Source organism: Neopsephotus bourkii, unplaced genomic scaffold, assembly GCF_033783945.1.
Source record: "Neopsephotus bourkii isolate Nb327-2 ecotype Australia unplaced genomic scaffold, CSIRO-AGI_Nbou_v1 NB_107, whole genome shotgun sequence".
Classification (NCBI taxonomy): domain Eukaryota; kingdom Metazoa; phylum Chordata; class Aves; order Psittaciformes; family Psittacidae; genus Neopsephotus; species Neopsephotus bourkii.
Window position 1 is genome coordinate 870,704 of NW_026900624.1, and position 13,667 is coordinate 884,370.

Below are 13,667 nucleotides of genomic sequence, written 5' to 3' on the forward strand. Positions count from 1 at the left end.
GTCAAGTTTCTCATCGACCAGCACCCCCAAATCCTTCTCTGCAGGGCACCTCTGAATCTCTTCTCTGCCCAGCCTGTAGCTGTGCCTGGGATTGCTCCGACCCGGGTTAGGACCTCACACTTGGCATGGTTAAACTTCATGAGGTTGGCATCAGCCCACCTCACAAGCATGTCAAGGTCCCTCTGGATGGCATTCCTTCCCTCCAGCGTACCAACCGAACTACATGGCTTGGTGTCATCAGCAAACTTGCTGAGGGTGCACTCAATCCCACTGTCCATGTCACAGACAAAGATGTTGAACAAGACCAGTCCCAACACCAATCCCTGAGGGACATCACCAGTCTCCAGCCTGACACTGAGTCATTGACCACAACTCTTTGTGTGTGGCCATCCAGCCGGTTCTTTATCCACCAAGTGGTTCACCTATCAAATTGATGTCTCTCCAATTTAGAGACAAGGGTGTCTTGTGGGACAGTGTCGCTTTGCACAAGTCCAGGTAGATGATATTAACTGCTCTACCCCTGTCCATCAGTTCTGTAGCCTCATCATTGAAGGCCATCAAATTGGGCAGGGATGTATTGCCATGGGTCCTTCTGACCTGGATTCTGCTGACCTGGACCCCAACCCACCAGTTTTCCATGCTGGTGATCCCTGCACATGGCCTTTTTCATCCCACCAGACCTGGTCCTGACCCTGACTTGAGGACTGACTTATGTGCTTGACTTCAGACCTTCTTCATCATCACACACCTGCCTCATGAGCTGGGCTCTGCGCTGCCCCTCCCATCCCTGCCTGCCTTGCTCCCTGGCTGGAGGTGGTGGGTTAGGCTCTGGCTGGCCACAGCATCCCCCTCAGCTCCTGGCTTCCCTCCCTTACGAAGCAGCTGGCACCAAGAAGGAACACCATTTCTGAAAGTATCCAGGATACTAAAAGGATATCAAGAATAATTTTGGTTTGTATTTAGCATATGTAATTTCTAGGGCCTATTTGTGAACACTTTCAATTTGATAGAAGACCCAAGAACCCAAGGATGTACAGTTTCCCATCAGGCAATCATGTCATCCATCAGCCTGCCCTCCACCATCACCTAAACAAGGAAATGTGCATGGGATTCAGGTGACGGATGCTAAGCCCAGGGTAACGTGTGCCTGTGTCAGGGTCAAAGAATACAGTAACTTCTTCCTTAAGGATAACTTTCTTTGGATGCTCTAGACAGCCTGCAAATTCTGTCACCAGCACCATTCAATCATCCTGAAGCTACACGTTCCACAGAGCAGATCAAATAAGCATCTGTGTGCTTTGTATAGCATGCGCAGACAGAGTTCGACTTTTTATGTGGTCATGTGGATTCCTTAAGTGTAAAAACTGTAATGGAGTTGAGAAGGAAAAAAAAGCAAATAACAACAAGAGCCCAAGTGACTCCATGAAACACGAATGTCACAGAATAACAAAAAATAGTTTTTCCCATTAAATAAAGCAGTAGGAAATGTGGAAAAAGAACAGATAAAATGTAACCTAAGAAGTTCTGATTTAGTTTCAGTGAGTGCTTTGTTTCATACCTACAGAATGACCCAACCAGCATGATCCTATGCAGATAATGCAAAAGATACAGCAAATGCACAAGATTCACATAATCTGACAGATCATTGCTCAGAGTTAAAGAGCATCACTAAGTATCAATTTTAAGCTCTTGTAAGGGGCAATGTATGAGGTTTGCTACCACCTGGACCTTTGAAAGTTCTATTCATGTTTCCTTGCTACATTACTGACTTTGCAACACACTCTGTCAACAGCAACAGAAAGTACTATCAGAAGTTTTATTGCAATATAGTAGTGAGTATGTAAACAATCTCACTAAATATCTGAGTTGCCCTCAGTGAGCAATGACAGTACATATACCAACTGTAGTTCTCAAGAGATTTTAAATATTTATGTAAATCAACCACTACACATAAATCTAAGTGAACTGTTAGAAGCCTGGTGCTTGTCCTGTGGGTCATTAAAAAGGAAAAAAAAACCAAACCAAACAAAAGTACCTCTGAATTAAATTATATCAGATGAAGTCTCATAGAGCTGGAGCAAGCACCTGCAAGAGAAAAAGTAATTGAATTCTGGCTTGCATTTTTACAAGGTAAAAGTTAGCAATAGCTATAATGATTCCTTATGTCTAAATTATTCTTCTAAGCACTTACTATTATTAATAAAATGATAAAATTATGTGATTTAGGAACAATATTTTATATTTCTCCATAACACTGTGAATACCTAGAGCATTTATCACAATTCTATGGTTTGTGTACTTTGGGTTTTAATTACAGAACCAAAATTGACTATTACTATACCTGTCAGTGGGTGAAGAAGGAGAGTAACCAACACTTCACAGTGTTCTTTAAAACAATGCATAAACTCCTGCACTGGAAAAACAGTGTTTTATTAATTCCTGTGACCTCTCCCTAAAGAAACAGAGAATGCACCAGCTAGAGTAGGGATTAAGGAGGCTCCCCTTAAGACACTGAGAAGCACATAAAGAGGATTGGTCGCAAAGCAGATTGCCGTGTGTTCTACTGAACACCCTGGCTCATAGAAAGACATTTGGTACTTGCTAGGGTTAAAGAGTCATCATACAGAGTTGCAGTTAAGTTCTAGTATTCCCCGGAAAGCAAATTACACACAGATACAATTACATGCTGTAATGCAGTTGATGTTTTATTGGATAACAACAAAGATACTAGTAATGATAAGTTAAAACATATAAATAAAATCATAAATCATAGAATGATTTCTTCCTGGAGCAGGCTTAGTGGGGACCTCATCACAGTATTCCAGTAGAGTGGCTGCAATGATGGAGGCTCTCTCCTCACAAGAAGACAAGGGGCTAGAAGCATAAATTGCACCAGGAGAGGTTTCATCTTGATATAAGAAACTTTTTATAGTAAGACCAACCAACCACTGGAACAACCTCTCCAGGAAAGTGGTCAAGTCCCCATCACTGAAGTTTTTCATGACAGGTTGCTACATCATCTCACTTAGGCTCCCTTTTCCATGGAAAGATGGACCAGATAATGTTCTGAGGTCCCTCCCAGCTCGGGCTATTCTGTGGTTCTATAAGGGTGTATGGTATTTGACACAGACTCCAGTATAACAAAACTTGCGCAGTGCCAGCGAACACCAGTAGCACAGGGGTTTATGCTAGTTATAATTAGTGTTAATTACAGCAACGTTAGAACAATAACAAAACGACGATGGTGGAATTTTAAAATCCTTCTCCCTTTCCATTCGGTATCATTCTTGCACGCTACATTCCCGCATTCTGCGGTTCAACTCCTCCCCACAGCCCTGTGTTCCCGTACTCCCGCCGATGCTGCACCAAATCGACACGGCCACACGCGGGCAAGAGGCTCCCTCAGCAGTGGGGTGTGTGACCTCACACATACCAGGGAAGGACTTGCCTCCCCTTCTCTCCATTCTCCCCGCCACGGGCTCTCGCGGTGGCCGGGCTGGGGCGGGGCCGCCCGTACCTGCAGGGTGCAGCAGTGCCCGCGCTGCGGTCCAGTAGACAGCCACCACAGCCCTGGCTGACGCAGCACCCCCCCGTTACCACACCGCCCGGCTCTTTGGCGAGCGCTTCCGGGTCACACCCGACCAATAGCCTCGGCGGCTTCCCAAGCGTCACCGGCTTACGTTAGCGGCGCGCGTCACGCGCCAGAGGCGGTCACGCAGCCGGAAGTGGTGTTCCTCGGCACTGCGGATCTCGTGACGCCGCGCGCGCGCTGCCCCTGCACTCTATGGTAACCATAGAGATCCACGGCGGTGGCGGATCAATACTGGGACGGCGGCGGCCGTGGCGCCGTGGGGAACATGGCGACGCTGGTGCTGGATAACGGCGCTTACAACGCCAAGATCGGCTACAGCCACGCGAACGTCAGGTGAGCGCCCAGGAAAGGGCGGGGCGGGTATGCGTCCCCTTTGTATTGCGCCGGCGCCGGCACCCGCTCGGCCCAGCTCCGCCCACCCGCCCTCCTTCCCTCTCCGCCGCCGCCCCGCCGCCCCAGCCAGTCAGCGGCTCGCGGGCAGCCACCGCGCCTGCGCCCGCTGCGGACAGCTCCGGCCTGGCCCCGCCCCTGCGGCACGTGCCGGCCTGCCCGTCGCGGGGCTGCGGGACCGTCCGCCCGAGCAGGAGGGGCGGGTCAGGGCGCAGAGCGGTCCTCGGCCGTGGTTTTGTGGTGGTGAGGGTGTGAGGCAGGGGGCAGGGGAGAGTTTATTTTACCAAACGGTGCCTCATCTGCACCTGATGTGTCAGAAATTACGGGTTTTCCCTCCTAACTGTCCCAATTAAATGGATTAAACTTAAAATACGTCCCCAGAATACTGCTGAAAGTATGTTACTTATGATAGTAATGTAAAGACGGTGAATGTGCCTCGTATTGTGATGAACAGGAAACTTTCCAATCTTTTCCAGCGTTATTCCTAACTGTCAGTTCAGATCAAAGACTGCACGCTTGAAAACCTTTACGGCAAATCAACTGGATGAAATTAAAGATCCCTCTGGCCTTTTTTATATTCTGCCCTTTCAGAAAGTAAGTAAGATACCCTGAGTTTAACGGTATAGACAAATGCAAATTGTTTTAAGGAACAATTTTCATACAGGGTGCCCCAACTGCAGAGTTATATGTGGTATCATGCAAGAATTATATTCAGCAGTGTGGAGTTTAAAAATCATAGAATCAGCCAGATTGGAAAAGACCCTTAAGATAATGTGTAACTGTTACCCCAGCACTTCCAAGTACACCACTAAACCATGTCCCTAAGCCACCACACCTGCAGGTGTTTTAAATATCCCCAGGGCTGGTGATTGCACCACTTCCATGGGCAGCCTGTTCCAATGCTTGATGACCCTTTTGTTGAAGAAATGTTTCCTAATATTCAATCTAAACCTGCCCTGGTGCAGCTTGAGAACATTTCCTCTTGTACTGTCAACCTCCTTTCAGGTAGTTGTAGAGAGAGATAAGGTTCCTCCCCAAGGCTTCTCTTCTCCAGACTAAACAACTACAGTTCCCTCAGCTGTTCCTCATCAGACTTGTGCTCCAGGCCCTTCACCAGATTCATTGCCCTTCTCTGGACCCGCTCCAGCACCTCAATGTCTCTTGTAGTGAAGGTCCCAGAACTGAACACATCATTCACGGTGTGGTCTCACCAGTGCTGAGTACAGGGGGATGATCGCGGCCCTGGCCCTGCTGGCCCCGCTAGTTCTGATACAAGCCAGGATGCTGTTGGCCCTCTTGGCTGCTGGGGCAGAAACTGGCACCCCCAGGTCCTTTTTCTCCAAGCAGCATTCCAGCCACTCTTCCCAAAGCCTGTAGTGTTGCTTGGGATTGCTGTTGCCCAAATGCAGGACCTGGCTCTTTGCCTGTTTGAACCTCATGCCATTAACCACAGCCCATTGACCCAGATCCCTCTGCAGAGCCTTCGTATCCTCCAGCAGATCAACACTCCCAGCCAACTTGGTGTTGTCTGCAAACTTACTGAGGGTGCACTCAGTCCTCTCATCCAAATCATCAGTGAAGATATTAAAGTTATCCCCAATTCTGAGCCCAGGGGGAACACCTCTTGTGACAAGCTGCCAGCTGGATTTAACTCTTTTCATCACTATTCTTTGTGCACAGACATCCAGCTGGTTTTTGACCCAGCAAATATTATACCTGTCCAGGCCAGTTTCTCCAGCAGTATGCTGTGGAAAATGGTATCAAAGGCTTTACTAAAGTCTAGATACACAACATAGAATCATAGAATCATAGAATAGTTAGGGTTGGAAAGGACCTTAAGATCATCTAGTTCCACCCCCCCTGCCATGGGCAGGGACACCTCGCTCTAACCCATATTACCCAAGGCCTCGTCCAGCCTGGCCTTGAACACTGCCAGGGATGGAGCATTCACAAGCTCCCTGGGCAACCTATTCCAGTGCCTCACCACCCTAACAGGAAAGAATTTCCTCCTTATATCCAATCTAAACTTCCCCTGTTTAAGTTTTAACCCATTACACCTTGTCCTGTCACTACAGTCCCTAATGAAGAGTCCCTCCCCAGCATCCCTGTAGGCCCCTTTCATGCACAGTATTTCCTTCACCCACTAAATGGGTCACCTTGTAGAAGATGAGTCTAGTCGAGCAGGATTTGCCTTTCATAAACCCATGGTAACTGGGCTTGATCACTTAGTTGTTGTGATGTGTGATGGCACTCAAGATGATCTGCTCCATAACCTTTCCCAGCACCAGGGTCAGAGTGGCTTCTGTCAAAGAGAATAATGTATACAGGAAACACAGTTTGGTTTTGTAGTGTAGTAACTAATGTATTGATGGAAATATTTGTAACATTCTTTAGCCTATGTAACATTTACTCCTTAACACAGAAATGTGAATTCAGGCATGTTTACTCTCAAATTTCTTTATATTGCCTGTCTAGAATTATTTCACACTTTTTGATTTCTAGAATATTCTTTTTTAAGCATGATTTTTTTTTTTTCTAAATAGTGTATTTTTTTTTTCCGAAATTCCTACAGGGTTACTTGGTGAACTGGGATGTCCAGAGACAGGTTTGGGATTATCTTTTTGGAAAAGAAATGTACAAAGTAAGAGCCTTTTTTAATTATAGATTTTGTGTGGGCTTAATACTGACTAATGGAATTAACATAAGTACATCAAGTATTAAACAGAACTGGTGAGCTTACTGTTCTCTTTGAATGTGCATTCAGTTAGGAATCACAGATCTATTTTTTTGCAAACTTAAGAAAATTTTTACTCTGCGCTCTGGTGTAAGAATTTACAAAACATTTAAATTTTTTAGCCTCGTGGGTATTCGTACTGAGTTCAGTTCACATGTTACAGTCGCGTCAATATAATTAAAAGTGCAAGTTAGTAAGAAATAATAATAACTAGAGACAGATAAAATGTTGTTTAGAGATCAAGAGACTGTTGATGCAAAGAGAGTGGTGAGCTAGATCCATAGGGCATCTTTAGCAAAACACTTTCTACCTATGAGTAAGTTGAAAGTATAAGATATAAATATCTTATGCTTAATTTTTCTTATATATCACATTAACTGGATTTGACATAAGAAGTACAATAAGGCTTCCCTTTTATTTTCTTCTTAAAAAAAAAAAGTCACATACTCTGAAAGTTTTTAGTTTTTGTAACACCTAGGAGAGAGAATGGTACTGAAAATGAAAGTAATGCCTCAAAATACCTTAAGACTCCACACGTAAACATATGCAGTGCTGGCTTTTGATACTTAGCTTTCATTTTAGTTTTGGAACTACTTTCAGTTTACTCATGGTTTCAAAGAGAATTTGTTTTATTCTTTTTCATGAGTGAAGAGTACAGAGATACAGCTGGTGACACGTTTAGGGCCATATCAGTTATGACTGAAGCAACCCTATGAAGTCCTCCCTAAAGGTGTTTGAGATACCAGTAAACACAGAAATTCCAGGATCTTTGACTGGCCTCATTAGAGGTCACTGGAAGTTTTATTATTGATTCTACTTCATGCAGGACTTCATCTTTGATTATTAGGTAAATAATTTTGTGATATAAGTGCTGAGCTGTTGAAGAGACATATCTTTCTGTAGTTGACAGGATTAGCATAAGGTATTATATATTAGTATTGCACTTTTTCTTTATGGGTACCTCTTTAAAATGTTGGATTATGATTTGTAAGGGTGGTCAGGAGCAGATTATGCAGGTGTTCCTTTCTATTACATTTATACCCATTACTTCGATAAAGTTGTATCACTGCTCATGAAGTCTTCAAAAAGCCTAAAACTTTCTAAGCCTAGTTTCTACAAACAGATACAGCAAGTGGTAATCATGTCTTCAAATGTACATGATCTTCATCTGCTGCAAAATATGGTAACAGAGTATTAAGTTTTGTGTAATGACCATCTTAATGCATTTTTTCATAGGTGGACTTTGTAGATACCAATATTATTATTACTGAACCTTATTTTAATTTCACTTCAATACAAGAATCCATGAATGAAATTCTGTTTGAAGAATATCAGTTTCAAGCAGTTCTTAGAGTAAATGGTAAGTCTGCCTCCTTCTAATTTGTATTTATATATCTTGAAGGTTAACCAACTTTGTGAATAAATATATGAGTAATCATGCATACATATGCATACATGTGTATATATAAAGGTAGTAAAAAAAATCACTTTGTCCTTTCTAGCTTTTGAGTAATATGCTCCTGATATGTACTCCAACTGGATTAAAGGTGGTTTTGTTTTTTTTTTGTTAGAAATTTCAGCTATACTCTTATACTACTTTCTAAGGGTGTCATGGTATATAACTAAAGAAAATTTGAGGAGAGTTGGGATGATAGAGATTAACAGATGGATTTTGAAACAGGATAGACTTTGAGAGAGGCTACTAAAAATTTGCATGAAGTCTTAGATAACTTTCCTTCTTTTTTTTTTGGAGGGGGGACTGTGGGGGGAAAGTGAAAGGGGGAGTAGGGTGGCTTTTTTGTTTGTATTGGCAAATAAAATGCAACATTACAGTAATGAAATGTATCTTTCAGGCAATATGTAAATAAGATCATAGTTCTGAAAGATAGCTGGACATATGGTACTCCTTTAGATAACTTTGATAAATTGTGGTGTGATCAGTCTGCTTGGACCTTAGGAAACTGAGCATGGGCTGGCATTATTGAAATAAAATAAATGGGGGCATATGTGATATTAATTTTATCTGTTGTCAAAATTAATTCATGTGTTGGCTGTAGATTGAAATCTCTGAAGTCTGTCAAGGGCATTTAAAATATGAAGCAAGTACATTTTCATGTCAATGTAAGTTCTATAAGTGTATATTCATATAAAAATTGAGTGCAATTTTCTGTATTTCAGCTGGAGCTCTTAGTGCGCATAGGTATTTCCGAGATAATCCATCTGAGCTATGTTGTATCATTGTGGATAGTGGATACTCTTTTACACACATTGTACCTTACTGCAGAAGTAAAAAGAAAAAAGAGGCAATCATCAGGTAAGCTGCAGTATATATTTTCTAGAAGAATTGTTTCCTATGCCTGAAGTCAGTAATGACAGAATTCCTTGTGTTACTCCTTTTTTGTAGGATTAATGTTGGAGGAAAACTCTTAACCAACCATCTCAAGGAGATAATCTCTTACAGGTAAAGCATGCTGATCATCATCTTGAGACCTGTTATGAAATGAGCTAGAAGTTTGTGAGGATATTCTTACTGGTTCTGTATTTTAGATTAAATGCTGTTTAAATGATAAAGGAATTTTTGCCTGTTATAATCTGCTAGCTGCCATCTTGAGTTTAAGATCAAGATGAATTAAGATGATCTTAAGCTCTTTGAAAACTAATAGCCAAATTCGTCAAAGTGCCAGAACATCTGACGTTGCTGAGGTTACCCGTGTGTTCACGATTATACAAGACCTTACATATTTTCTGAGATGCCTCAGTAGATCATCAGTTTGCTAAGTGATTCTATCAATACCACAAATAAAATTCAATAGGACCAACTTTTCTTTAGGATCCATTAGCTTGGAACTTTATCTAGATAAAGGTCTTCGCTAGTAGAGCTAGTTGCAGGATTATGGCTATACTTGTTATGAAGACATTGCACAAATGCATGTAGATGTTTGTGTTTACTGAACTGTGAAGTAGGAAAGTATTAAACTCCAGAAGGCCAGGAATGCTTTTGTAAATTGAATACAAGTTTTAGATATTCAGAGAGTTGCTTTCTATGATTTGAAAACTATGGTTGCTCATCTCCAGTGGAAGACTGGACAGGTAATGCTAAGAAGTATTCTCTAACTTCTGTGGTTTTGGTTTTTGTTTTTCATAGGCAGCTACATGTTATGGATGAAACACATGTAATTAATCAAGTGAAAGAAGATGTGTGTTATGTTTCTCAAGACTTTTACAAAGACATGGACATTGCCAAGTATGTATACAATAGTACTGTATGTACAAATAGATTATTCAGAAGTACCAACTTTTAGAAACAAATAAAGCTATACTCTTAATCAGAAGTTTTCACAGTTAAGTCAAAGGAAGTTTTGTCAATAGAAAATAGTTGGAACTTAGAACTTGTTCTTTATTCTGTTGTATTTTACATATTTCTCTTTCAGATTGAAAGGAGAGGAAAATACTGTAATGGTAGATTATGTTTTGCCAGACTTCAGCACAATCAAAAAAGGATTTTGTAAGGTAATAATAGTGTGGCTTTTGAAGTATATTTTTTGAATTGTTCCCCTGTACAAGTTTAGCAGAGAGGTTGAAAAGACTTAATTTTTCCTAATGCTGTATTGTAACTTCTAACTTAATTGGTAAAGATTTCCTTAGGAAGTTGAGATGAAAATATTTTTTCAGTATATAACATTTTATGTTTATTATTTAATAATTATTTCTATGGTTGTGCTCTGTCATACAACCCATCTGTACCATTATTGGGGTGGTTTTTTTTAAAGTTAAGTTGGAAAATGTTTCCTCTGCTTTGATGCTTTTTTCTAAGTCTCTCTGAATTTCATGTAGATACATTAATAGGTAGAAGGTTGAAAGTCATGTTATAGAAGACCCTGAAAAGTCTTAATACCAGTGAAGACAGTTTAACAATTTTATTTCACTTACCAAGTTTGCCATAGTTTCAAAAGCAGTCCCAATATTGCAGTCTCAATATTGCAGTCTTGTGCATACCTATTTTATTTTGCTTCAGGCAAAACTGTAGTTGATAAGAGTAAAGTCACTGCAGATTTAATACCAGAGTACGCATTATTCTCAAGATTTGTTGATAATACAACTTTACATAGAATATACTGCCTACCTCTGTAGTACGTGAAGAAGATTAGCTGAATACTCTAGGGTGTGGCTTCTTTTCTTAAGCAGTGGCTACTATTTCATGTCTTTAATTTAGCCAAGGGAAGAGATGGTGTTAAGTGGAAAATACAAGACTGGTGAGCAAACACTTCGTCTAACAAATGAAAGATTTGCAGTTCCAGAAATACTCTTCCATCCTTCAGATATTGGTATTCAAGAGATGGGAATTCCGGAAGCCATTGTCTATTCTATTCAGAATTTACCTGAAGGTATAACCTTAGAAGTATTTTGAAAAAGTATGTTGTTTGGTGTTTTTTGTTAGGTTTGGGGTTTCTTTAAGTATCTGAAGTGTTTTAAGAAGCTGGTACTGTCAATATACCACTTACTAAGTTACAGACTATTCTGTCTTCTGGTGTGTGTCATATACTCTAGACCTTATTGTCTACAAGACTCTCTGTTAGGGAAACAGTTTTGTGGTGAGTCATGGATCAATTTCTACTTTCAACTAATCACTGTAGACTTAACTCCTCTTAACCCCCTTTTCTAACAGGGCCTATCCGTCTTTGACACCAGTGATGGAATATACTTGAAATTAGCTTTAGTTATGTTTCTTTACTTGGAAAAAAAAATCCAACTGATGAAAAAAACGAAACTGACCAAACTTAGTAATTTAAGCACCAAAGTATAAATCCTTTCTGACTGCTGTTTGTCAGGAGTAATACTAAAGCTTACATTTTACAGATGATGTACATGTAATTAATGTTATTACTACAAAGAAGATTTTTGTAGGTTCTATGATGCCACATACTTATGGCAGCATTGAGGCTATTATTTTGTACTCTTAAATTGTATCATTTACAATCCCCTTTGAAAAGGGAATTGTGTTGGCCGACATGGAACTTAATAAAACAGTAGTTATGGAAGTCAGATTCTAAAAAGCACAAAGAACAGGGTATTTATCATTTTCCTTTCTCAATATAAGTATTTAACTGATGTAATCGTTAGATGATCATAAAATTCTTCTGTGCATATTTTTTACTTCTGTTCTAAGTGGGGAATAAAACTTGAATCATTAAGTACATACTCAGTCCATAATTACAGATTTACTTCCTTTACAGAAATGCAGCCTCATTTCTTCAAGAACATAGTCCTGACTGGGGGAAATACCCTTTTTCCAGGCTTCAGAGATCGGGTTTATTCTGAAGTTCGATGTCTTACTCCAACTGATTATGATGTGTCTGTTGTTCTTCCTGAAAAGTGAGTTCTACGCTGTATGGAACAAGCTTTGTTCTTCTAGCAGAACAAACTATGAAATAGGATTTATTTTGCTGGTTCAAACTAAAGCGGGAAGTTCAGGTTAGAGATAAGGAAGAAGTTCTTTACTGTGGGGGTGGTGAGGCACTGGAACACGTTCCCCAAAGAAGTGGTAAATGCTCTGTCGCTGGCAGTGTTCAAGACCAGGTTGGACAGAGCCTTGAATGACATGGTCTAGGGTGAGGCATTCCTTCCCATGGCTGGGGAGTTGGAACTAGATGATATTAAGGTCCTTTCCAACCCTAATATTCTATGAATCTATTCTATGATTACAAAGATAAAGGGGTTAATTTAAATGTTCAGTGAACCAGAACTGTACAAGAAGAATGTTTAAATCAGTGTATTTTCAGACAAACCAGTTAAATTAGGGACCACCTGCTTGCCCTGTACTTTAGGTAATAAAGTTAAGCATAGAAATTTTTTCAGGATCAGTCTTTGGAGTGTAAATAGGTAAATAAGACTGTATTGTGGATTATGTGGATACATAAGTATGCAAGATAAGAGTTTAGTCTTTCACTTAGAAGATTTGACAGCATATGAATGCTGTCATATCATTATTAACGTCACTTCAGGGATTTGGAAGGGGTAACACCTTAGCAGAGACAAAGTACACAGTTGAGAGAAAACACATGTATCGAAAGCACAATGAAATCTTTACTTTTTAAAAAGTATTATTGGAGTACTTTTAAATATTATGAAGAATCATTATCTGTGTAACATAAATACAAACAACATCTTCATATCCTGCCCTCTTCACACCTGCCTCCTGCACTTGTTGTTTATAACAAACAGTCAGTCAGCCCTGCTAAAATGTCAGACTTTGTCTCAGAGCTTGTCTGGAGCTGGACGGTTTGATTTAGCAATCAAAAGTATATTCTTAAATAGGATAAATTAAAGTCTTGGCAATCATCACTGCATACTTCTATTTGAAATGTACGTACTGTTAATCATTTATAACTGTTCATTTTTCAGCCCTATTACTTATTCCTGGGAAGGTGGGAAGCTCATTTCTGAAAATGATGATTTTGAAGACATGGTAGTAACTAGAGAAGATTATGAAGAACATGGACACAATATCTGTGAAGAGAAATTTGACATATAGGCAGTATAGTTGAATACATTCTTATTCCATTGTTTCAGTCAGAATGGAACTCTCTGAAGTACAACCTGTTTCCTGTCAGTTAGGATTGTGTTTTAGCTTTCCTGTATTTAAGTGGGTTGGGGGAAATAATTTTCCAAGTTTAAAAAAGAATTTTACAAGCCTAATACTATGAAGTAATATGCTCACTGTCATTTCACTGTGTTCTCATCTTTTACTGATAGCTTCACTGTATTCTTATTGCAGAAAACCTCAATGCATGGGGCAATAAAAATACTGAATGCTTGTGCTGGTGCGACATTAATACATAGTGAGAAGAAATGGAGTTGTTTGGGGGTTTGTTGGGGGGGAGGGATGGGATTTTTTTGTTCCCAAATGAATGTTATTCCAACTCGTATATGCAGTTAAATGGACATTAAACA

At 40.3% G+C, this 13,667-nt stretch overlaps 1 protein-coding gene across 1 annotated transcript; it reads left to right on the forward strand.

Annotated features, from left to right (window-relative positions):
- The first annotated feature begins 3,727 nt into the window (after positions 1-3,727).
- Positions 3,728-13,531, forward strand: ACTR6 (actin related protein 6). The gene is made up of 11 exons (XM_061357243.1): positions 3,728-3,925; positions 4,459-4,576; positions 6,555-6,623; positions 7,953-8,076; positions 8,895-9,030; positions 9,121-9,177; positions 9,862-9,960; positions 10,148-10,226; positions 10,930-11,101; positions 11,951-12,089; positions 13,119-13,531. The coding sequence occupies exons 1-11, from the start codon at positions 3,858-3,860 to the stop codon at positions 13,246-13,248; spliced, it is 1,191 nt and encodes a 396-aa protein (XP_061213227.1). The 5' UTR covers positions 3,728-3,857; the 3' UTR covers positions 13,249-13,531.
- The last annotated feature ends 136 nt before the right edge of the window (positions 13,532-13,667 follow it).

What these genes read in the sequence shown, in the direction of transcription:
- ACTR6 (XM_061357243.1), top strand. Translation starts at nt 3,858, where the DNA reads ATGGCGACGCTGGTGCTGGATAACGGCGCTTACAACGCCAAGATCGGC. An exon ending in AAGGAGATAATCTCTTACAG is followed by an intron (nt 9,178 to 9,861) that starts GTAAAGCATGCT and finishes TGTTTTTCATAG; the next exon opens with GCAGCTACATGTTATGGATG. An exon ending in AAAGACATGGACATTGCCAA is followed by an intron (nt 9,961 to 10,147) that starts GTATGTATACAA and finishes TTTCTCTTTCAG; the next exon opens with ATTGAAAGGAGAGGAAAATA.